At 46.4% G+C, this 25638-nt stretch overlaps 1 protein-coding gene across 50 annotated transcripts in view; it reads left to right on the top strand.

The window, feature by feature from the left end:
* The window catches only part of GRK4 (G protein-coupled receptor kinase 4), a 77746-nt gene that overhangs the window by 5887 nt on the left and 46221 nt on the right, over positions 1-25638 (top strand). For 26 of the 50 annotated variants that reach the window (XR_012434572.1, XR_012434568.1, XR_012434567.1 and 23 more), the window contains 3 exons: positions 15915-16010; positions 19910-20022; positions 23379-23456. Coding sequence is in view for 23 of the 50 variants with exons in the window: in XM_045393181.2 (XP_045249116.2) it covers positions 15915-16010; positions 19910-20022; positions 23379-23456 (287 nt within the window). In the remaining 27 variants the exon portion in view is untranslated. The remainder of the gene's footprint in view (positions 1-15914; positions 16011-19909; positions 20023-23378; positions 23457-25638) is intronic. The other 24 variants (XM_074039297.1, XM_074039288.1, XM_074039294.1 and 21 more) reach the window with 6 other exon arrangements.

Genomic DNA, 25638 nt, shown 5'->3' on the forward strand with positions numbered 1-25638 from the left:
CAGAAGAAACCAACAAAGAGCCATTGCAAGGGCCTGTGTACGTGGCATAGTAAGCAGGCATCGGCCATGTGCGCTAGGGCCAGTGGGGTAGCTAGGAGAACAAAGAGGAAAGGAGATCAGAGAGATGCCAAAGGTAGAAGACAGGATAGAGGAGCGATTGCAGAGAATCCTCCAAGTTGCCTTTGAAGTTCCCCAGCTGAGGAAATTAAAAGAATGCTCTTTTTCTAGTCTCAAACTCCTGACCTCAAATGATCCACCCGCCTTGGCCTCCCAAAGTGTTGGGATTCCAGGTGTGAGCCACTGCACCTGGCCAAATTTTCTTTTCTTTTCTTTTCTTTCTTTTTTTAGACGGAGTGTCGCTCTTGTTGCCAAGGCTGGAGTGCAATGGCACAATCTCGGCTCACCACAACCTCTGCCTCCTGGGTTCAAGTGATTCTCCTGCCTCAGCCTCCCAAATAGCTGGGATTACAGGCATGTACTACTATGCCTGGCTAATTTTGTATTTTTTTGTATCTCCCTGTTGGTCAGGCTGGTCTCGAACTCCCAGCCTCAGGTGATCCACCCGCTTCAGCCTCCCGTAATGCTGGGATTTACAGGCATGAGCCACGGTGCCCAGCCAATTTTCTTTTTTAAAGACAGGGTCTCACTCTGTTGCCCAGACTGGAGTGCAGGTAGGGCAGTCATAGCTACTGAAGCTTCAAAGCCTTGAACTCAGGGGCCAAGCAATGCTCCTGTCTCAGACTCCCAAGTGGCTGGGACCACAGGTATGCACTGCCATGCCCAGCTAATTTTGTGTTTTTTGTAGAGCTGGGGTCTCACAGTGTTGCCCAGGCTAGTCTGGAACCCCTGGACTCAAGTGATCCTACCCTCCCACTTCAGCCTCCCAAAGTGCTGGGATTACAGGGTGAACCACTATACCCAGCCTATTAGAATTTTCAACAGTATGTAAGATCAAGTTTTCTAGAAAGAGTTATAAACTAAGTATTTCTTCTTATCTGTCAGATATTTGAAGTAATCTATGTAGTAGTCAGCCAAATTATTTCTCTGCCAACAAAGGCTTACCCCATTCTCCCAAAATAATAATGTCTACCGTCTGTTACCATCATTGTGGTACAGCTAATTTGGGATGCTATCAATCAGCCAGGTTATTAGCAACCAGGTCAGTTTGGTTTTCTTATTTTTTCTACTTTTCTATAATGGGTTTAAATCAGGATTTTTATTTCTTGGTCAGTGAACCAAATATTGGGTTTAGTGGCTTTATGCTACTTTAGGACCAAAAATATCTGTACAACTGATACATAAAAGAATATTCTTGGCCAGGCACAGTGGCTCATGCCTGTAATCCCAGCACTTTGGGAGGCCAAGGCGGGTGGATCACGAGGTCCAGATATCAAGACCATCCTGGCCAACATGATGAAACTCCGTCTCTACTAAAAATACAAAAGTTAGCCGGGCGTGGTGGCGTGCACCTGTAGTCCCAGCTACTTGGGAGGCTGAGGCAGGAGAATCACTTGAACCTGGGAGGTGGAGGTTGCAGTGTGCTGAGATTGTGCCACTGCACTCCAGCCTGGCGACAGAGTAAGACTCCGTCTCAAAAAAAAAAAAGAATGTTCTTGAGCTTTATATTTTGACCAAAATTAGGCAATAGTTACCTTAAAGAAAAATGATACAGTGAAAATCATTTTGGCTTTATTAAAGCTCCCGAAAAAACTCTAGAATTAGGGCTTCTTGAGGTACTTTTTAACAGAAACATTTACGGTATTTTGTACGTATGTGTGCAAAGTCCGTTATTGACATTTATGCCATGGTTATAAAGACTAATTTGGTGACAATATTCAGTCTCCAGTAAATATGTGGTTAATTGATATGTAAATTACTTACAAAATACAAATTAATAGTCTCATATTACATTTTTGTGCTTTGCTACCTTTACCTCAAACAAAATAATCTGTGTGGTTCTTCATGCTTGTTTCTGCACCTTTTGCCCAGCTTTGCTTGCGTCATCGGCCAGAGGACTGTCAGCGCCTCATGAAGCCCTTTAAATGCTTCTCTGAGGTCATTTGCATAATGTTGTGGCCTATAGTAGGTACTCAATAAATAGCTGATGGATGAATGAACGAATGAATGAATGAATAAGGATGAGGAAATGAGCAAGCTAGGCATGCCTGCATCTGAAGCAGAAGTGGCCCAAAAATGCAAGGAAAAGAAACTTGGCAGGAATAGCAGGAAGAAGAAAGGCGGAGGATGGTATTGTGTGAGTTGCTAGGGCTGTGTGACAAAGTGATACAAACCTGATGTCTCCAGCAACAGACGTTTGTTGTCTCACAGTCTTGGAGGCCAGAGTGCAAGATCAAGTTGTGAGCGGAGCTGGTTCCTTCTGTGGGCTGTGAGGAAGAATCTGTCGCAGGCCTCTCTCCCAGCCTCTGCTGGCTCGCTGGCAGTCTCTGGTGTCCCCTGGCTTGGAGGTGCACCATTCTGATCTGTCTTCATCTTCACGTGGCGTGCCCTCTGTGGGCGTCTCTGTGTCCAATTTTCCATTTTTATAAGGATACCAATCTTGTTGGATTAGGGCCCACCCTGATGACCTTATTTTAACCTAATTATCTCTATAAAGACCCTATCTCCAAATAAGATCACTTTCTGAGGGTTAGGAGCTAATTGGGGAATAGAACTCTAACATACGTTCTTTAAGGCGGGATGAATTCAGCCTGTAACAAGTACCTTTGAAACAGATGAAGGCAGCCCGTAGAGGGGATCCTTGGGCCTTCAAACACTGTGGCCCCACTTTACTGCCTGCTTTTGGGGACCTCAAAAACTTAGAGGAATCCTCTGCCAGTTTTCAACCCAGTATGCTGCCCAGACTTTAGTGTCTGTGGATGGTCCTCCTTTGAAATGCCTGTGGCCCTGCTGACCACTGTTGACCTCGCCATGGCCCCACGACTCATTGTGCTCGGCCTTTTCTTGCCTGGTTCTTCACCTTCTGGCCTGCTTGTCTTTTTTGTTTGTTTGTTTGTTTGTTTGTTTGTTTTTTTGAGACGGAGTCTCGCTCTGTCGCCCAGGCTGGAGTGCAGTGGCCGGATCTCAGCTCACTGCAAGCTCCGCCTCCTGGGTTCACGCCATTCTCCTGCCTCAGCCTCCCGAGTAGCTGGGACTACAGGCGCCCGCCACCTCGCCCGGCTAGTTTTTTGTATTTTTTTTAGTAGAGATGGGGTTTCACCGTGTTAGCCAGGATGGTCTCGATCTCCTGACCTCGTGATCCGCCCATCTCGGCCTCCCAAAGTGCTGGGATTACAGGCTTGAGCCACCGCGCCCGGCCTGGCCTGCTTGTCTTTACGTAGTATTGATAGCGTAGCCGGCCCACCTGTGAGTGTGACCGGGCCCGGGCCAAACAGCCGGGGCATGGAACCAGAGCGCTGTGCTGTGCAGTGGAGACTTTTGGAACCGAGGACAGCTGAATGAGGGGTAGATTGGCTGCTAGCATTCACCAGCACGTGTGCCCCAAACCTGCAGGGAGGGCCCCCTTCTTCTCTCGCTCTCTTTAACCTGTGACAGTCTGTCTCTTAGACCAAGCCAGGGGACCTCTTGTAGCTGCAGTGTGTGCTCCATGCCCTACCAGGTCTAGTCATAGGTGGTGGGGGTCGGGGGTGAGGTGTTTAGAGGTGCACAGTGTGTGCACTGCTGTGTGTGTTTGTTATTTACTCTTTAAAAAAAAATTTATTTTAAGACAGGGCCTCACTCTGTTGCCCAGGCTGGAGTGCAGCGGTGCAGTCTCGGCTCTCTGCAATCTCCACCTCCCGGGTTCAAGCAATTCTCCTGCCTCAGCCTCCCAAGTAGCTAAGACTACAGGTGCCCACAGCCATCCCCAGCTAATATTTGTATTTTTTGTAGGGATAGGGTTTCACCATGTTGCCCAGGCTGGTCTTAAACTCCTGAACCTAAGTGATCTGCCCACTTCGACCTCACAAAGTGCTGGCCGTGTTATTTACTCTTCAAACAAGTGTGGGGTCAGTTAGGTGCTGGGTGCTGAGTTCTCACCTCCACCACCTCACCAAAGCCACCCTTGCCACGTCCCAGGGATCAGTTCTTGGTCCTTGTCTTGCTGCCCCCGTGGGCTGCGCTGGCGTGGTGCGCCATGCTTTCTTCCGTGAGCCTGTTCTTCTGCATCATCACCTTTCCTGTTCCACTGCTTGCTCAGATGGCTTGGCTGGTCCCCCTTATCTTCTAGGCCTTTTAATACCAAATGCCCCCCGTCTTTGTTCAGGAGCCTCTCGCTTTCTCTATCCACACTTGCTCCCTTGTGATCTTGCAGTACTATGGCTTGAAACAGGCTCCTGTCTCTCTAGTTCATGCCTGCAGGCTGGGCCTCTCCACTCAACTTGCAGCCCACTGTGCTCCTGCCCACCTGACATCGCTGTGTGGAAAGAGCCTGCACCAGACCCTGAATACTCAACCCCAGCACCCCGATGTTTCCATCTGCACCTCAGTTAATGCTCATGTAGCTGCACTTGACTTCCTCACACCCCCACACTCAATCCTTGGGCAGAGTATTCAGCCCTCACCTCAAAACGCAGCAGAATCCGACCTTTTCTCACCTTCACTACTATCACTGGGCTCAAGCCGTCAGCATCTCACCTGGAACACTGTGGCCAGCTTCTGCCTTTTCCCTGTTCTCAGCACAGCAGCCAGAGTGGCCTTATTAAAATTTAAGCCAGATTGTGTCAGCCGCTCCTCTGAACTCTCTTCATGGCTTCCCAGACAACTCAGAGTGAAAGCCGTAGTCCCTGCAGTGGCCTTAAGACCACCGCCCCAACCTCATCTACCCTCTCTCACTGCCTCCACACGGTTTCCTCTGTCTCTTGAGAATTTTTCTTACAGGGCTTATTCTCTCACCTGAGGAATTTCCTGACCACTACTCCTTCCCTCATTCACTCTTTTTTTCTTGGAGACAGGGTCTCGCTCGAACTCCTGGGCTCAAGCAAGCCCACCTAAGCTTCCCCTGTAGCTGAGATTGTAGACGCACACCACCACACCCGGTCTCATTTACTCTTTATTTTTCTCCACAGCACTTCTTCTTATCTCATATACTATGTATTTTACTTGTACTTTGTTCGTTGGGCTTTCTCCCTAAAATGTAAGCTTCGTAAGAGGAGGAGGTTTTATTTGCTTTGTTCACTGCTGTATTTTTCGTGCCTAGAACAGTGCCTGGCACACATTAGATGCTCAGTAAATACTTGTTGAATGAATGAATGTATGAATAGCAGTTAAGATCATGGGCTTTGGAGCCAGCCAGACCTGGCTTTATATCTCAGTGCCCTCTTTATACTATCTTGACGACGGCGCCAGTTACTTCACTTTCATTCAAAAATGGTTTATTGTGTGCCAGGCACTAAGCTTGGCTCTAGGGATACAGGGATGAATAAAAACAGATAAATCTGTCCTGAGAAGCTGACAGTCATGGAGGAAAGTACTTGGCTCAGGTAACGTGGGGGATCAGACAGGAGGGCTTTATGGTCCAGCCCTGGAAGTGGGTACACCCATTTTTGGCTGTTTTTTATTCCAATAGTTTTGGAGAAACAGGTGGTGTTTTGTTTGCATGGAAAAGTTCTTTAGTGGTGGTTTCTGAGATTTTGGTGCACCTGTCACCCGAGCGGTACACCCGTTTTGTACATTGCTCTGTCACATGGCCACTTTTAACTGCAAAGGGGGCAGAGCCACAGAAGTACTAGCTGGGCAGCCACTTCCTGGCAACGACTCTGCATAATGAGAGTGCATGTTGAGTCAGCATAGGACAGTTGGCTCTCTGGGCCATGTCTGTCCTCTAGCCACCAAATATCCAGGCACAGCCTTCTTCCCTTACAGGCATCCTAATCTCCCTTCAAAGACCAGAATGAGGCCGGGTGCGGTGGCTCATGCCTGCAATCCTAGCACTTTGGAAGGCTGAGGCAGACAGACCATGAGATCAGGAGATGGAGACCATCCTGGCTAACACGGTGAAACCCCATCTCTACTAAAAATACAAAATTTAGCTGGGTGCGGTTGCGCGCACCTGTAGTCCCAGCTACTCGGGAGGCTGAGGCAGGAGAATCGCTTAAACCTGGGAGGCGGAGGTTGCAGTGAGCCAAGATCACACCACTGCACTCCAGCCTGGCGAGAGAGTGAGACTCTGTCTCAGGAAAAAAAAAAAAAGACCAGAAAGACCTCTGCTCTGTTTCCTCCATGAGTGCTAGACGTGGCTCCTCAGGATTCAGCAGCCTACATAAAGAACCAAATGATCTTCCCTCCTCATACCTAATACACCATGGGGGAGCAGAGGCAGGGTGACTATTGCAGAAATTCCCTTTTAGGAAAGGAAGAGCGGGGTGCCCTCAGTGGACACTGGCCCATCAGTGAAAGGGCCCTGTGGGGTTGGGGAACATTCCTTGATTAGTGCCCAGTTATGCCCTCACCTGTGTTCACTGTGTCCCATGGCTCCACCCCCAGGACATTTTCCTTCTTGAGCCAGCTAAGATGGACAGACAGATGAAACCTCCACAGGTTTCTTAAGCAGTGCAGAGCTTTGCAGACCCACTGCTACTGATTGGAATTTGTGGGTTTGAAGGTTGTTTTAAGGCTCAAGCAGTTCAAGGCTGTCTTCATCCTGGATCCAAGTTCTTCAGCACCATACTTCTCTCAGAAACATAGTCGGCTTTGGCCTGGCGCGGTGGCTCACACCTGCAATTCCAGCACTTTGGGAGGCCGTGGTGGGCAGATCACGAGGTCAGGAGATCAAGACCATCCTGGCTAACACGGTGAAACCCTGTCTGTACTAAAACTACAAAAAATTAGCCAAGCATGGTGGCAGGCACCTGTAGTCCCAGCTACTCGGGAGGCTGAGGCAGGAGAATGGCCTGAATCCAGGAGGCGGAGCTTGCAGTGAGCCAAGATTGCGCCACTGCACTCCAGCTGGGTGACAGAGCAAGACTCTGTCTCAAAAAAAAAAAAAAAAAAAAAAAAAAAAAAAAAAAAGAAAGAAAGAAACGTAGTCGGCTTTTGATCTTGTTAAGCTAAATTTATAGGTGGCCATTGGTTTGTACTAAGCTCCTATACTAGGCCCAACAAATCAAACCACAATGGAGTCACTCATGCTGAAGTTCCATGTCACCATGCTGAAAGTTGTTTGACCTTCTGAGAGATCAGGAGAGAGATGTAGTAGCCAAATCCCCAAACAGGCCAATTTTAGCCAGCATGATAAGGAGGTCCCCTCTGCTTTAACCTTTGCAAGAGGCAAGGAGCAAGGGAAGTAACTTTGAAAGGACTAGTCAGCTTTTTGTTCTCTGTGTCTGCTTGCTTCAGCCCTTTTCTGCCTGTAAAACCAAACTCCTCTGTTCAGCTCATTGAAACAGTCATTCTGTTTTCTTTCTCTTTCTTTCTTTCTCTCTCTCTCTTTCCATGCCTCCCTCCTTCCCTTCCTTTTTTTTTTTTTTTTCTCTCTTTCACAGGCTCTTGTCTGTTGCTTAGGCTGAAATGCAGTGGCGCAGTCACGGCTCATTGCAGCCTTGACCTCCTAGGCTCCAGTGATCCTCCCACCTCAGCTGCCTGAGTAGCTGGGACTACAGGTGCACACCACCATGTCTATTTTTTTTTTTGTACAGATGGGGGTCTCACTCTGTTGCCCAGGCTGCATTCTGTTTTTTAGAATGAGATATTGTCCAATTCTAGCATTGCAAAGAAAAGCCAACTAGATTCCAACTTGAAATTTGATGTAATTTTATCCTTTGACCATCTGTTTGCTTCTAGCCAGTTCCATGTGCCAGTAGTTGCACCCACCCTTCTTTCCTAGATATGTTCTCAAACTTGAATTTTCTTTTTTCCCTTCCCTTCCCTTCCTTTGAGTTTTGCTCTTGATGCCCAGGCTGGAGTACAATGGCACGATCTCAGCTCACCACAACCTCCACTTCTCAGGTTCAAGCGATTCTCCCACCTCAGCCTCCCGAGTAGCTGGGATTGCAGGCGCACGCCACCATGTCCGGCTAATTTTGTATTTTTACTAAAGACGGGGTTCCTCCACGTTAGTCAGGCTGGACTGCCGACCTCAGGTGATCGGTCTGCCCCGGCCTCCCAGAGTGCTGAGATGACAGGCATGAGTCGCCACACCCGGCTGAATTTTCTTTCTTTCAAGTCTCTACTCTCCTCAGATTAATTGGGGGCTGTCTTGAGGCAGCAGTTTGGGTGGGAAAACCACACCCCTGATCTGCTTGTTGCACAGAGCTGAGTTTCTATGTGCTTTTGTCTTTCAAAGCCTTTTCCCGTTTTATTTTCCACGTTTGGGAGTCCAGGAACAGGTGGCCTTTCATACTCTCTAAAGGCCCAAATTTCTGGTCTGTTTGCACTTTTTTTTTAATTGCTGCTTACAAAGCCAGCAATTCTTGCTTGAGCTCCCTTCCCCAGCAAAATACCTTCCTCGGTATGACGAGTAACAGCGCATACTACTGCTGTTCGACCTGTTTGCTGGAGCGTAGGGCTCTCTAAGCACTTGGTCTGTATGTTCTGCCTCTTGAGTTATCACAGACAACACTGTACTAAATGTGTTGCTGCTACTGAATAACACAGAGCTCCGGCTGCTAGGCCTACTGCTAGACCATCTGTTTACCTGAGATTTTTTTTAGGTTAACATTTCCCTTCAAGATACTGACATCTGTATCAGTGAAACTAATACTTGCTGCTGTAACAGATAAACCTTAAAATCTCTCTTGTTTGTGAAAAAGTAAGAATATAATTTATTTTTCATGTCCGTAAAAGCCATGTTGAGGGTGGTCAGGGAGGGAGTGGGTGAGCGGACTATGTTTCGTGCAGTCATTCAGGGTTCCAGGCTGGCGGAAGTTCTGAGTCATCAACACATGGCTCCCAAGATCCTCCTGTGGATCTCGGTCCATCTACCAAACAAAGAAGTGAGAGCACGGAGAACCGTGTGGCAGATTCTTCCAGGCCAGTTGTGGAAGTGGCATAAACACTTCTGTCCAATTCTGTTGTCCAGATCGCAGTCACATGGTCCCCCTCCCCATAGGGGACTGGGAAATGTAGTCCCTTGTTGGGCCGCCACTTCCCAGTAGCAGTATTAGGAGTTCACTATATATTCTGATTACTAATCCCTTATCAGATATATAATGTACAGATATTTTCCCCCATTCCATGAGCTATGAAATTCACTGTGCCTATTTTTTCTTTTGTAACATGAGCCTTTGGTGTCCTGACTATATCTCTTTTGACAATAAAATATTTTCCTTCTTTTTTACAGCTGAAATTGAGAATAAACTAGGTTTTATAGAAATTCCTAAAAGTCAGTTGCTGTATTAATCTATCCTAAAGATCCACATTGAGTGGGAAGAAAAAGGGGGAAAAACTTTCATCTTTAAAATTACCTTTATGTAGAAAGGCTCTTTGGTTCTTGGTTTTCTCATAGACTGTGGCTTCACACATTAAGCTAATTGATAATATGCTAAGTTTTTAAGAATCTTTTAAAAACTTGGTCTGATAGGATTCTATAATTGAGATTGTCAATCTAAAAAAAGATATCAGAGAAAAATATCTCCAAATTTAATGAATGTATTAGAGAGTAACAAAGAGGATTATAATTTGGGATGCACAGCCATGGCAAGCCACAGGTGCACCTGAAAAGGGGAAAGGAAGAGGAAGCTTTTATTTGGCAAACAGGGAGAGGTTCACATAAGCTGCTTGGAAACAGAGTTCACTGGTTCCAGGGGCTCAAGATCGCAGTTAGCATCAGTTCTGTGGTGGAGATGCTGCTATGGGGCAGGACTGGTTCCAGGGGCTCAAAATCACATTTGGCATCAGTTCTGTGGTGGAGATGCCACTATGGGGCAGGTGTTCTTTCAAGAGCATCTTATCTCAATTGCTGCAGTCCTAAAAACGTCCAGACCAGGCCAGGCAAGGTGGCTCATGCTTGTAATCCCAGCAGTTTGGGAGGCTGAGGCAAGAGGGTTGCTTGGGCCCAGGGGTCTGAGACCAGCTTGGGCAACATGGCAAGATCTCTTCTCTACAAAAGCTTTTTTAAAAAATAGCCATGTGTGGCCAGGCACAGTGGCTCATGCCTGTAATCCCAGCACTTTGGGAGGCTGAGGCGGGCAGATCACCTGAGGTCAGGAGTTCGAGACCAGTCTGGCCAACATGGTGAAACCCCGTCTCTACTAAAAATACACAAATTAGGCCAGGCACGGTGGTGCACGCCTATAATCCTAGCACTTTGGGAGGCCGAGGCGGGTAAATCACCTGAGGTCGGGAGTTCGAGACCAGCCTGACCAACATGGAGAAACCCTGTCTCTACCAAAAATACAAAATTAGCCGGGCATGGTGGCACATGCCTGTAATCCCTGCTACTCGGGAGGCTGAGCCAGGAGAATCACTTGAACCCAGTAGGCGGAGGTTGTGGTGAGCTAAGATCACACCATTGCACTCCAGCCTGGGCAACAACAGTGAAACTCTGTCCCCCACCCGGCCAAAAAATATATATATAGCCATGTGTGGTAGTGCATGCTTGTGGTCCCAGCTGCTGAGGAGGCTGAGGTAGCTGGATCTCTTGAGTCCAGGAAGTCAAGGCTGCAGTGAGCCTTGCATTCTGCATTCTAGCCTGGGTGACAGAGCAAGACTCTATCTCAAGAAAGAAAAAAAAAACAGTCTAGTGGTAAACCTGGTCTCAGAAATGTCTGCATATGTGCCAAATGTAGGTCGTGAAAAGCATGAGATGCATGAAGGATGTGAAAGAATTTCTTGTGGGGTTATTTTAGAAACTCCTCCTGATGGTTCTTATCTCAGACATGCAAGCAAGAGCCCTTTTTTTTTTTTTTTTTTTTTTTTTTTTTTTTTTTTGAGACGGAGTCTTGCTCTGTAGCCCGGGCTGGAGTGCAGTGGCCAGATCTCAGCTCACTGCAAGCTCCGCCTCCCGGGTTTACGCCATTCTCCTGCCTCAGCCTCCGGAGTAGCTGGGACTACAGGCGCCCGCCACCTCGCCCGGCTAGTTTTTTTTTTTTTTTTTTTGTATTTTTAGTAGAGACGGGGTTTCACCGTGTTAGCCAGGATGGTCTCGATCTCCTGACCTCGTGATCCGCCCGTCTCGGCCTCCCAAAGTGCTGGGATTACAGGCTTGAGCCACCGCGCCCGGCCAAGAGCCCTTTTTTGTGCCTTCCCCGCTCCAAGTTTGTTTGGGTCTGACAAGAGTGCTTTCATCCTGTTATGACCAGCTGCCTGACCCTCCAGTGCCTGGCACACAGGACAGGGACAGCAGATGTCTTCTGAATAAATAGTTTGTTAGCCAGGATTCACAGTATGGAAAGATGACTGGGGCTGCCATGGCCACCCAGCCTCCCTGGAGCCTTCACTGCCTGGAGCTGGCTGAGGGTGGCAGCAGCCAGGATGAAAAGGAAAGCCTGACACCTTGACTTGTTTCCCTCTTCATCCAAGAAGGGAACCTGGGAACCAGTCTTCAGTGGGAATCTTCTGTGGATGTAGAAAACCATACCCTAAAGGGGAAGGGAAGGAACACTGAACCCTCCTCATGGGCCTGGTAGCTTTCTATACAAGTTACCCTATTTAATCTCCATAGCAAGCCTACTAGATGCTGAGATCGCCATGTGCAAATACCCCAGAACCCCACCAAGATGAGGCACAGGGACTCATGGGAAGCCTTGTCTTCCTTGGGCCCATCTGTGAGGAGCAGAACAGCTCACCTCTTGCCTGACATGCTAGTCCTGGGTGATGCATCCAGCCTGCCTCTTGTTGCCACCCTACCCCACCATCAGTGCCACACACCCATGAACACAAACCCACTGGGGCTGAGCGGCTGTGCCACTGTCAGGATCCTCAGGGTGTCACTTCACCAGCTGGAAACTTCTGTGGCCAGTGGCAGCTTTGCCTGAGTTTTGCTTGGGCCCACTGGGCTCCTTCCGCCCACTTGGCCTGGCAGGCTGTGCTTGTCTTTCACTACTGGTCCAGATCCCATGCCTGCCAAGGGCAAGCCAGGTGCAGAGCAGCAAGGGTTACATGAGCAAATGAGTGCAGGGTCCAGCCACTGGGAGCAGCCAGGCATGTCAGCTATGGCAGGGTGGGCAGCTCCAGGCACCAGCGCGGGCCCTGGCTACCTGCTGTGGCTGTGGCTAGACCAAGCATACTGCAAGCAGCTTCCACTGTGGGCACCAGGGAACATGGGACGCCCAGAAGCTTGGAGGCTCCAGCAACCACAGAGTTTCAAAGAGGGTGTCACAGCTTTGGCTTGGGGAGCTCCTAAATCTGGGCTCCCCAAGGGGCTGCAACTCTTCTCTCTTCTCTCCTCATCACCCACAACATGGTGAGTTGGGGGGTGTGCTTCAGCCTGTTTGTGTTACAGCTCTTTCAGTCCCGCCATTCACTGGGTCCCAAGTTCTTGTCCCATGTCCAGGAAGAATGAGGTACACAGACAACTGGAGGGCAAGCAAGGAGAAGAGGTGCTTTGCTGAGTGACAGATGACAGTACAGCTCTCAGGAGACCCAAAATGGGTAGCTCCTTTCTGCGGGCAGATCATCCCATCATCTGTGCAGCCCTCAGAGAAGAGGAGACCTGGAGTGGGTAGCTCCTATCTGCAGGCAGGTCGTCCTGACGAGTGTACAGCCCTCAGTGGAGAGGAGACCCACAGTGTGTAGCACCTCTCTGCAGGCAGGTTGTCCTGTTTTCTGCCTGAGTCTGGCTGAGTCAGGAGTTTTTATGAGCTTCAGAGGGGAGGAAGTGCATGCTGATTCGTCCATGGGCGGGCCCAGAAAAACCACCGTAAGTTCTCACTCCAGTCTGCAGAACTGGCAGCCCAGCCCTCAGGCTTCAGTCTATCCCTGGCTTGAAAGTGAGGTTTCACTGGGGACCCTGCCCCTTTCCACCCAGGAGCCTGTCTGCTTCCTGCCCTTGTTCACGGTGCCCAGGCTGTTTGTGCCAAGGGGTGCCTGCAGACCTGCCTTGAGCTGAACTAAGCCACGCCTTGGCCTCTCTGCCATGCTCATTGGTGTCCAAAGTCTGGAGGGGGCTGAGGCGGCAGGTGGCTGGTGTGTCAGCACCACCCCTACCGTGCACACACCTGGCTGGGTCGTGACAGTGCCTGGGCTCAGCCACAACTTTGATCCAAAATCAGAGTAGGTGCCAGGAGCAGTGAGAGGCCAGTCAGTGGGAACAGGCACTTCCGGGCCTGTGGGAGCAGGGGAGCTTCCTGGGCCCCTGAGAGCACAGGGATACCTAGGTCAGCAGCTGTGGCTGGGTGGCTGCAGCTACTTCCAGTAGTGTGGGGCTCCCGCCCCACCAACCTGAAAGGGGGTGGGGCTCCCACCTGTTCCTGGCTCACACTGGCACTGGCTACTGCTGCCAGCACCACCTCATCCAGGCCCTGCCTGCCTTGCTGCTTGGCTCCTGAGAAGGTGGAAGCACTGGTTCTAAGCCTACAGACAGTGTCAGGCTTAGGAAAGGAAGGACATAGCAGCCAGGCTGCCATGTTTCTTGCTAGTTACTTGAGTAGTATAAAGTTGGAAGAGTCCAGGGACCCAGAGAAAGCAGAGATAGTGAAATATGAATACGACCAAGAGGGACTTATTCTCTGCTCAATGATTCAGCAGCTTGGGCACAGAAGCACCACTGAAGACGTAAGCCATGTCTCGGAGCACTTGTAGATCATGCTTGTTGTCCACTTGTGGAATCTAGAGGGCAAAATACTGCATCAGGCAAGTGACAGCTCAGCTCTGTACTCCTTTAAGAGGTCAGATAAAAATGGCGTATCCCAAAGAACAGTTCTTACTTCAACTGAAGGGAGAACCAGCAATAGCCCTGAAAAAAATAACCCATAACCAAAGATGATAGCTTTTTTCAGTGCCTACTGCTTCTCTGGAACGAGTTTCTGTGTTCTCTGTGAAGGGACAGGAGGAACAGGTTCCCCTTTCCCCACCCTTCAGTGACATGGGACATGGCTGTCACTGATGCAGCACTTAGCATATTCTCTGGCATTGGCAGGTGGTTGTTACATGTTTATTAAATAAATATTAACAAAAAGAAAAAATGTGGACTCGAGGCCGGGCGCGGTGGCTCAAGCCTGTAATCCCAGCACTTTGGGAGGCCGAGACGGGCGGATCACGAGGTCAGGAGATCGAGACCATCCTGGCTAAAATGGTGAAACCCCGTCTCTACTAAAAATTACAAAAAACTAGCCGGGCGAGGTGGCGGGCGCCTATAGTCCCAGCTACTCGGGAGGCTGAGGCAGGAGAATGGCTTGAACCCGGGAGGCGGAGCTTGCAGTGAGCTGAGATCCGGCCACTGCACTCCAGCCTGGGCAACAGAGCAAGACTCCGTCTCAAAAAAAAAAAAAAATGTGGACTCGATCTGAGGGGGAAGATAATGAGTCTAAGGTGAACATGTTGAACGCCAGGTGCTCTGGACATCTTGTGGTGTGGGACATGAGTCCAGAGCTCATGATCTCAGTTGAGATATTGAGTCGGGGGAGTAGAAGAGCAAAACTAAGGCTGAGGAAGAAGCTTTTGCATCTTTGATGGTTATCTTTTTTGCAGATATCAAGTCTGTATCTCTAGCTGAGCCTCTTCTGAGCTCATCCCAGTCTACCCATCTTCCAAATGTCTGTCTCTTACAATTTTCCACACTCACCGCATTTAAGACAGAGCTCATCGTCTCCCAAGGAAACGTGACTTTCTCCCTGGTTTCCCAATTATTCCAAATGGTCATGGAGTCTTAGTCACCCAGCCTAAGCCATTATGTTCTCCTGGATAAAATTTAGTAAAATTTTAGCTGCCCGGAAGGCTTGAGATTGAAGATGCTCATTTCTCTGAGTTACATTAAAGAAAATAATGGTGCTTGTTTAAAAGATCTTTCTGGAGTATTATAGTGTAGCTTTTTCCACCATTCTTGTTTCGCCATGGGATGCTCTTCTCCCAGCACTTGCCAAGACTCTGTCCCTCACATCCTTCAGGCCTCTGCCTAAATGTGACCCTGGTAGAGAGGTCTTCTCTGATCCTACCTTAGTTAAAACAGCACCTTCCACCTTTACCCTGCTTGATTTCATTTCATATTTATCACTATACGATTAGCTATTTTTTTCTGATCTCTTATTATCTGATGTGTGCATCTCTCTCCCTGCGTTAGTCCATTTTCACACTGCTCTGAAGATACTACCCTCAGGTAGTAATTTATAAACCAAAGAGGTGTAATTGACTCACAGTTCTGCATGGCTGGAGAGGCCCCAGGAAACTTACAGTCATGGTAGAAAGCAAAAGGGAAGCAAGGCATGTCTTACATGGTGGCAGGAGAGAGAGAGCACAGGGGAAACTGCCACTTTTAAAACCATCAGATCTGGTGATATCTCCCTCATTATCACGGGAACAGCATGGGGAATCCGTCCCCACAATCCAGTCACAGGACTCCCACCAGGTCCCTCCCTCGACATGTGGGTATTATAATTTGAGATGAGATTTGGGTGGGGACACAGAGCCAAACCATATCACTCCCTCGCTAAGAATGTGAGGGAGGGACTTGGTCTTTTTTATTGTCATATTCCCAGTGCTTTGAAGGTGTTTGGTACATAGTAGATGCTCAGTAAATATTTCTTTGATAAATATTTGTAAGCAACCCTGAGCAATATGTCATGTTAGATCTAGTTTACATATTTGGAAACTGAGGCTCACCGTGGCTTCTAAATGGCAGACCCAGTGACAGATTGCATCACCTGGGAATTTTATACTTCATCAAGCAGCTTTCCAGATAAGACAAATCATTATAAGCATGTATTTTTACTCATCATAGGTACCCAAACCACTCAAACAGAAATGATAAGATGTATTAGTGGAAGTAGTTGTTATACTTAGATATTTCTGACTTAAAAAAAATTGCCTTTTTCTCCCAAATTCAGGAGGATATGGTAAAAAAAGTGGTCGTAGTAAAAAATGGAGGGAGATATTGACGCTGCCTCCTGTCAGCCAGTGCAGTGAGCTCAGACATTCCATTGGTGAGTAAATAGTGCCTACTTATGCCTGAATGATACATCTGGCATTATACCATTCATTAGATGTTATTCTTTCTTGAGAATATTGAAAACAAATATGGAATACGTTATTCCGTATTTGTTTCAAACGTTTTATGATAAATTCTCCTTATATCTTCATTACTCCTCTCAGGAAAGAAAAACAAACCTTTAGATTTTCTGATCTGCAGTTATAAAGTTGGCTGTTGGTTTTTTTCATTAAGAACTTTTTTTTTTTTTTTTTGGAGAGGTAGGGTCTCACCATGTTGCCCAGACTGGTCTTAAACTCCTGAGCTCAAGCAATCTGCCCCCACCGGCCTCCCAAAATACTGGAATTACAGGCCTGAGCCACTGTGCCTGGCCCACATTAAAAACATTTTTTAAAAGTAATACGTGTGGCCGAGCGCGGTGGCTCAAGCCTGTAATCCCAGCACTTTGGGAGGCCGAGACGGGTGGATCACGAGGTCAGGAGATCGAGACCATCCTGGCTAACACGGCGAAACCCCGTCTCTACTAAAAAAATAGAAAAAAATTAGCTGGGCGAGGTGGGGGGCGCCTGTAGTCCCAGCTACTCGGGAGGCTGAGGCAGGAGAACGGCGGGAACCCGGGAGGCGGAGCTTGCAGTGAGCTGAGATCCGGCCACTGCACTCCAGCCCGGGCGACAGAGCGAGACTCCGTCTCAAAAAAAAAAAAAGTAATATGTATACTCATTGTTCTATACATAACTGAAGAAAAAGTAAAAATTCCTCTTCCCACGACCCAGTCGATTATTGTCTCCAGAAGAAACACTGTTAAGTATTGTTTAGTAGCCTTCCAGACAGTTTTCTATGCATGTTTTTAAAAAATATTGGGCCAGGCATGGTGGCAAATACCTGTAGTCGCAGCTACTTGGGAGACTGAGGCAGGAGGATCCCTTGAGCCCAAGAGGTTGAGTCCAACCTGGGCAACATAGTGAGACCTGTCTCGAGGAGGGGAAAAACAAGAGGGAAAGAAAGAAAAAAGACAAGAAAAGTTTCTATTGATCTTCAGGAAAGGATTAGTCAAATAAAAATACAGTATATCAGTATAACAGAATACTCTACGACTATAAAGAATGAGAGTTAGCTACAGGTCCTAACATGAGCCTAAGAAGTCAGATGTAGAATCATCTCTATAGAGCAGTCATAACTGTATTTTTTAAAGATAGAATTTTCAGTTCAAAAGGTACATGCATTTAAACTTTTGATGTTGCTAAATCACCCCCACCAAAAGATTGTATCAGTTTACCGTTCTGCCAACAGGATGTAGCAAGCTTTCTTTGCCATGCTTTTGCTAATACTGGTTGTTATCAGTATTTTTAATATTTACTAAACTGTTATTTGAAAAATGGTTTCTTATGGATGGGGTAGAACATTTCCATTGGATTTTTTCAATTTTTCCTTTCTCTTTTCTTTCTTTCTTTTCTTTTCTTTTCTTTTCTTTTTTTTTTTTGTGGAGACAGTGTCTCAGCACTCCAGGCTAGAGTGCAGTGGCGAGGTCTCAGTTCACTGCAGCTTCCGCCTCCCAGTTCAAGCAGTTCTCCTGCCTCAGCCTCCGGAGTAGCTGGGACTACAGGCACATACCACCACGCCTGGCTAATTTTTGTGTTTTTAGTAGAGACGGGGTTTCCCCATGTTGGCCAGGCTGGTCTTGAACCCCTGACCTCAGGTAATCTGCCTGCCTCTTCCTCCCAAAGTGCCGAGATTATAGGCATGAGCCACCGCGCCCAGCCTCCTTTTTCTTTTCTAATTCATTTATAAAAGCTGTTTATATATAAAAGGAGTTATCATTTTATATCCAATGTGAATATATTTATAATTTTGCTTTTTTCCCTTTGGTGTACAGTGTCTTTTTTTCATACAGAGGTTTTAATATTTCATAGAGACAAATGTATCAGTATTTTCCTTTCTTAGATTCTGAGCTTTGTGTTATCTGTAGGAAGGACACGTTTATTCCAAGATGATTTTTACAAACCAATCCATCTTTCCTTTGGTACTCTTGTAGTTCCTCTTAAAGAAAGATGAAGTATTTGATTTATCAAGATTAGTTTCTGGTGGTAAAAAGGAGCTAGTATTTCCCTCATTGTTTTAACTCCACCATTGTTTTAACTCCACCAAGTTTTTAAAATAACTGCTTCTTGAAGATATAATTCATATGCCATACAGCTTATCCATTTAAAGTATATAGTTCAGTAGTTTTTAATATATTGAGTTGTGAAACCACCACAATCAATTTGACAGCATTTCCAGCACCCCAAAAAGAAACGCCACACCCATTGGTAGCCACTCCTCACTCCGTCCTGCTCCCTCCAGAGCTAGACAACCACAGATCCACTTTCTGTCTATGTCTTTGCCTGTTCTGGACATTTCATATAAAGGGGAATTATATACTACGTGGTCTTTTACGTAGCATAATGTTGTTAAAGTACTTCATTCTTTTTTTGTTGGTGAATACTATTCCATTATATGGATATATCACATTTTATTTAGCCATTCATCAGTTGATAGACGTTGGAGTTGTTTTCTACTCTTGCCTATTATGAATAATGCTGCTATGAAAATTCATGTGCTAGGCTTTTAAAAATCATGATAAAATATACATAACAAAAATTACTGTTTTAAGTGTACAGTTCAGTGGCGTTGAGTTGGATATTGCATGGATATACCACATTTTGCTTATCTGTTCATCTGTTGATGGACATTGGGTGTTCCAAGTTTTTGGCTGTGTGAATAGCGTTGCTAGGAACATTGGTGTGCAAATATCTGTTTGAGTCCCTGCTTTTACTTGTTTTGTGTATGTATTCAGAAGCAGAATTGTTGGCCGGGCACGGCGGCTCACACCTATAATCCCAGCAATTTGGGAGGCCAAGGTGGGCGGATCACTTGAGGTCAGGAGTTTGAGACTAGCCTGGCCAACATGGTGAAACCCTGTTTCTACTAAAATTACAAAAATTGGGTTGGGCGCGATGGCTTATGCCTGTAATCCCAGCATTTTGGAAAGCCAAAGCAGGTGGATCATCTGAGGTCAGGAGTTCGAAACCAGCCTGGCCAACATAGTGAAATCACATCTTTACTAAAAATACAAAAATTACCTGGACGTGGAGGCATGCGCCTGTAATCCAAGGTACTCAGGAGGTTGAGGCATGAGAATTGCTTGAACCCAGGAGGGGGAGGTTGCAGCGAGCTGAGATTGTGCCACTGCACTCCAGCCTGGATGACAAAAAAAAAAAAAAAAAAGAAGTAGAATCATAGGGTAGTTCTGTGTTTAACTTTTTGAGGAATACCAAACTCTTCTTCCAAACTGCTGCCCCATGTTACATTCCCACTAGGATGTGGTCAGTTACTTCACATCCTTCCCAACGCTTTTTATTTTCCTCTTTATTTTTCATTTTCTCTAATCCTAGTGGGTGTGAAGTATCTTATTGTGTTTTGATTTGCATTTCTCTAATGATTAATGATGTTGAGCATATTTTCATGTGCTTATGGGCCATTTATAAACCTTTAGAGAAATATCTGTTCACATCTTTTATCCATTTTAAAAATTGAATTTTCTTTTTGTTGTTGAGGTATAAGATTTCTTTATATATTCTAGATATTAGATGCTTAACAGATAAGCAGGAGAATTGCCTGAACCCAGGAGGTAGAGGTTGCAGTGAGTCGAGATTGTACCACTGCGTTCCAGCCTGGGCAACAGAGGAAGGAGACTGTTTCAAAAACAAAAAAAAACACAAAACAACAACAACAACAAAAAAGAAGAAAATAATACTGCAGATACTGTTTTTGACTTTTATTTTATCAAGTGAAAACAGGCTTAGAACAGCATGTGGTGGATTGTAATGATTATATTTGTTTGCTTTCTTCACCCAGAAAGGGAATATAACAGTCTTTGTGACAAGCAACCGATAGGAAGACTTCTCTTCAGGCAGTTCTGTGATACCAAACCCACTCTAAAGAGGCACATTGAATTCTTGGATGCAGTGGTAAGCAGTTTATCTCCATACTGAGCAACCCACCCAATCTTGTGCTTTTGAAAATGTAAAAACTGGCCGGGCACGGTAGCTCACGCCTGTAATCCCAGCACTTTGGGAGGCTGAGGTGGGTGGATCACGAGGTCAGGAGATCAAGACCATCTGACCAACATAGTGAAACCCCTTCTCTACTAAAATAAAAAAAATTAGCCAGGCGTGGTGGCAGGTGCCTGTAGTCCCAGCTACTTGGGAGGCTGAGGCAGGGGAATCACTTGAACCAGGAGGCGGAGGTTGCAGTGAGCTGAGATTGTGCCACTGTACTCCAGCCTGGATGACAGAGCAAGACTCTGTCTCAAAAAAAAAAAAAAAAGGAAAATGTAAAAACTAGACCTGGGCAATGATGTAGGAGTGGAGGGACTAGTTGTCTTGGTGTCATACTGTCTTCTTAAGACAGAAATCCCTTTAGTCTAAAGTGGTATTTTATGTAGAATTACATCTCAAGTTTTGGAGCATCACATGTAGTCATTGAATGACTTTGAAACTTGAGGCTTTAATTGTATGAAGATGACAGACTAAATAAGATAATGCTTTTTTTATTTTTATTTTTATTTTTGTGATGGAGTCTCTCTCTGTCGCCCAGGCTGGAGTGCAGTGGCGTGATCTTGGCTCACTGCAACCTCTGCCTCCCGGGTTCAAGCAATTCTCCTGCCTCAGCTTTGTGATCCGCCTGCCTTGGCCTCTCAAAGTGCTGGGATTACAGGCATGAGCCACTGCGCCTAGCCCTAAGATGATAATGCTTGTTTGGCCACCTGAAAAGTGTCCTTTCTGCACTCAACTGGCCAATGCTCTTAACTTAAAAACGTTTTAACCCAGAAGCATATGGAAGGGATAAAGTTTGTGTAAGAAGAATGATCACTTTGGATGGAATTTACTATGCTCAATAAAGTTTCCAACATTCTCATGTATCCTGTTTGAGAATTACTGTGATTTCCTTATAGGTAAAGAAACTTTATGTTTCTAAATCTTTATGGGTACCATTGGCAAGCCTACAATTTCAAAACTATGAAATTCAGAAGCAAGCGACCAATCGAAAATTGCTGGAATTTGGCAGAAAAGCTCTCACTTTTGTACCAGGGTTATGACCCTTCCTCTCTCTGCTTTGGCCTGTCCTAATTGTTATCAGCAAATATGTATTGAGTGCTTATTATATGCAGACATATATTATATGTCTTACATCATTTAATTTGGATTTGATTTTCCTCTAACACAGCTTTTTAAAAACTTTAAAGTATATATTTATAATGTATTCTTTTCAGAAAAACATTTGCGGCTGTTTTGTTGTTTGCTTCCTTCCCCCAGATCTCTCCCAGTCCTTTCTTTTCTAGCACTGTTGCTAGAATAAGGTGATTCTTCTTCTTCCTTTTTTTTTTTTTATTGAGACAGAGGTTTGCTCTTGTCCTCCAGGCTGGAGTGCAGTGGCGTGATCGCAGCTCACTGCAACCTCCACCTCCCAGATTCAAGCGATTCTCTTGCCTCAGCCTCCTAAGTAGCTAGGACTATAGGCACGTGCCACCACACCCAACTAATTTTTGTATTTTTAGTAGAGACAGGGTTTCTGCATGTTGGCCAGGCTAGTCTCCAACTCCTGACCTCAGGTAATCTGCCCACCTCAGCCTCCCAAAGTGCTGGGATTACAGGCATGAGCCACTGCGCCTGGCCACTTCTTTTTGAAGACAGAGTTCCAACGTGCTGGGCCATGCCTACTCAGTTCGGGGGATGGAACCCAGGGTATAGGTTTTCATGTAGTGGGTAATGTTTGCCAAGCTGCTGTATTTTAAGAATTTAGGGACCTACTATTCTTCCTTATGTTAAAATAGCTAAACTGCATTGTTGAAACTCTATTTTAGGTTGCAGTCTTCTGATATTGTCGTGATACCTGTAGTTATGTGGTGACAGCTATGTGACTGCGGTTACAGGTTATGTTTTTGTTTTTTCGATGGCAGTTGTGTAGGTTCAGAAATGTCTGTGCCATTTTGTCACGCTTACTGCTTTGACTATCCTGGTGATAGGTGATGACAGGCTCTGTGAGCTTCTCAGGTGAAGGGACTGTGTCTTATTCATTTCGCCCTCATGGCACCTGGCGTGGTTGTTTGCCCTATTTCTTGCTCATTAAATGAATGAAGGCATCTGTATCAGTCAGGATTCAACCAGAAAACCAGAACCCATAGGAGGAGATATTAAGAGATTTATTGCAAGGAATTGGCTCACATAATTGTGGGGTCTGGTTAGGAAAGTCTGAAATCTGTAGGACAGGCCGTCAGGAGGGGCATGGCAGGACTCTCCAGAAATGGGCTGAGCTCTGTACTCAGGCAGAATTTCTTCCTCCAGGAAGATTCGTCTCTGTTCTTGGCACCTTTCAACTGATTAGGTGAGAGCCACCTGGATTATCTGGCCTAATCTCTTTCCCTTGAAGCCAGCTGATTATAGATTTTAATCGCATGTGCAAGTATCTTCCCAGCAGCACCTGGATTTGTGTTTGATTGACTAATTGGGGCTCACAGCCTGCCTGGCTGGCATAGTGAAGGACCGTCGCAGGATCAGACTTGCTTTCTCTTCCGTTAATTGCATTACCACACAGTATCCAGAACTCCCAGCGCTGAAGTTTGTTTGTTTGTTTGTTTTTGAGACTGAGTCTCACTCTGTCGCCCAGGTTGGAGTGTAGTAGCATGATCTCGGCTCACTGCAACCTCCACCTCCTGGGTTCAGGCGATTCTTCCTGCTTCAGCCTCTTGAGTATCTGGGATTACAGGTGCCCACCACCACACCCAGCTAATTTTTGTATTTTTAGTAGAGACGGGGTTTCACTATGTTTGCCAGGCTGGTCTCCAACTCCCAGCCTCAGATGATCTGCCTGCCTCGGCTTCCGAAAGTGCTGGGATTACAGGTGTGAGCCACTGTGCCCGGCCCTTAGATATCTTTAATGGATGCAGTGTAATATACAGAGTATTATGGGAAGCATTGCTCTAAAACTTCATTAACCTCTTTTAAAAAACTGACTTCTTCCCCCTCATACTTTCCCAAAGAAGAGCTGTAGCCGCTTGATCAGTAGAGTTGGTCTGTGGCTCTGAGGATATCAAACCAAAGAATTTGAAACGTAATGAAACATTATTAGTGAAGACGCTTAACTAACTTTCTCTTTTTTTAAGAGATGGGATCTCGCTATGTTGCCCAGGTTGGCCTCAAACTCCTGAACTCAAGTGATCCTCCCAACCTCAGTGTCCTGAGTGGCTGGAACTACAGGTATGCACCACCACATGTGTGGCACCAGCTTAACTTCTCTTTTTCTTTTCTTCCATCTCTTCAATCAGGCAGATTATGAAGTTGCTGATGATGAGGACCGAAGTGATTATGGACTGTCAATCTTAGATATATTCTTCAATGATAAGGTGTGTTTTCTTCTTTAGAATGAAGATTTGTAAATAAATAATTAGAGTGCATAGCCATTTTTACTCCGGTGGATAACACGTAACATTTGTCAAAAGCTGCAATTTGGCTGGGTGTGGTGGCTGACGCCTGTAATCCCAGCACTTTGGGAGGCTGAGGAAGGAGGATCTCTTTAGCCCAGGAGTTCGAGACCAGCCTGGCCAACGTAGTGAGACCATCTCTACAAAAAATAAACAAAAAAAAACTAGCTGGGCATGGTAGCATGCATCTGTAGTCCCAGCTACTTGGGGGGCTGAGGTAGGAGGATTGCTTGAGCCCAAGAGATTGAGGCAACTGTGAACCAAGGTTGCGCCACTGCATTCTAGCCTGGGTGACGGAGCAAGACCCTGTCTTAAAAAAATAAAAAATAAGGCCTGATACAGTGGCTCATGCCTGTAATCTCAGCACTTTGGGAGGCCAAGGCAGGCAGATTGCTTGAGCTCAGAAGTTCGAGACCAACCTGAGCAACACGGCAAAACACCATTTCTACAAAAAAAAAAAAAAAAAAGCTAAGCATGGTGGCGTGCACCTGTGTTCCCAGCTACTTGGGAGGCTCAGGTGGGAGGATTGCTTGAGCCCAGAAGGTCAAGGCTGCAGTGAGCTGAGATCATACTACTATACTCTAGCCTGGACAAGAGAGTAAGACCCTGTCTCAAAACCACCCCCCAACATTAATTAATTAATCTTAAAACTTTAATTTATTATACATGTTCCTCTTTTGCATTTTTGTTTGATGTCATGAGGAATTAGATCCCTTAGGAAAAAAAAAATTAGATCTCTTAGAAAATTGATTCGAAGTAGCCAGGCACGGTAGCTCACACCTATAATCCCAACACTTAGGGAGGCCGAGGTGGGCAGATCACGAGGTCAGGAGATCGAGACCATCCTGGCTAACTGGTGAAACCCCGTCTCTACTAAAAATACAAAAAGAATTAGCTGGGCGTAGTGGCGGGTGCCTGTAGTCCCAGCTACTCAGGAGGCTGAGGCAGGAGAATGGCATGAACCCAGGAGGCACAGCTTGCAGTGAGCCGAGATCATGCCACTGCACTCCCGCCTGGGTGACAGAGCGAGACTCTGTCTCAAAAAAAAAAGAAAAAAGAAAAAAGAAAGAAAATTGAGGCCGGGCGCGGTGGCTCAAGCCTGTAATCCCAGCACTTTGGGAGGCCGAGGCGGGCGGATCACAAGGTCAGGAGATCGAGACCACAGTGAAACCCCGTCTCTACTAAAAATACAAAAAATTAGCCGGGCGCGGTGGCGGGCACCTGTAGTCCTAGCTACTCAGGAGGCTGAGGCAGGAGAATGGCGTGAACCCAGGAGGCGGAGCTTGCAGTGAGCCGAGATCGCGCCACTGCACTCCAACTTGGGCCACAGCGTGAGACTCCGTCTCAAAAAAAAAAAAAAAAAAAAAAAAAAGAAAATTGATTCAAAGTATTTAAAGGTTTCAGAATATAGAGTTGGAGAATTTTATTAGTCTCTCTTGGACTAAAAATAACATTTTTTTTCCTAAAAGCTTTAATGGGTCATAGCTTTTATGCTTTTGACTTACTTGGTTCTTGTAGTTTAGTATGTCACTGAAATTAGAGCTATAACCTGCTTCCTTTCATGTGACTTCTGTTAGAAGTTCTCAGTTATGGACAGGGCCCTATATTGTAGGGATGGAAGGAGAACTGGAACAACAGTGATAGCAAACATGTAATTAACACTGCTCTAGCCGGGCGCGGTGGCTCACGCCTGTAATCCCAGCACTTTCGGAGGCCGAGGCGGGCGGATCACAAGGTCAGGAGATCGAGACCACGGTGAAACCCCGTCTCTACTAAAAATACAAAAAATTAGCCGGGCGCGGTTGTGGGCACCTGTAGTCTCAGCTACTCCCGAGGCTGAGGCAGGAGAATGGCGTGAACCCGGGAGGCGGAGCTTGCAGTGAGCCGAGATAGCGCCACTGCACTCCAGCCTGGGCGACAGAGCGAGACTCCGTCTCAAAAAAAAACAAAACAAACAAACAAACAAAAAAAAACACTGCTCTAGGCTGGGTGCAGTGGCTCACACCTGTAACCGCAGCACTTTGGGAGGCTGAGGCGGGCAGATCACTTGAGGTCAAGAATCAGACACAAGCCTGGCCAATATGGTGAAACCCTGTTCTCTACT

This window comes from Macaca fascicularis, chromosome 5 (assembly GCF_037993035.2).
Source record: "Macaca fascicularis isolate 582-1 chromosome 5, T2T-MFA8v1.1".
NCBI classification, from domain to species: Eukaryota; Metazoa; Chordata; class Mammalia; order Primates; family Cercopithecidae; genus Macaca; species Macaca fascicularis.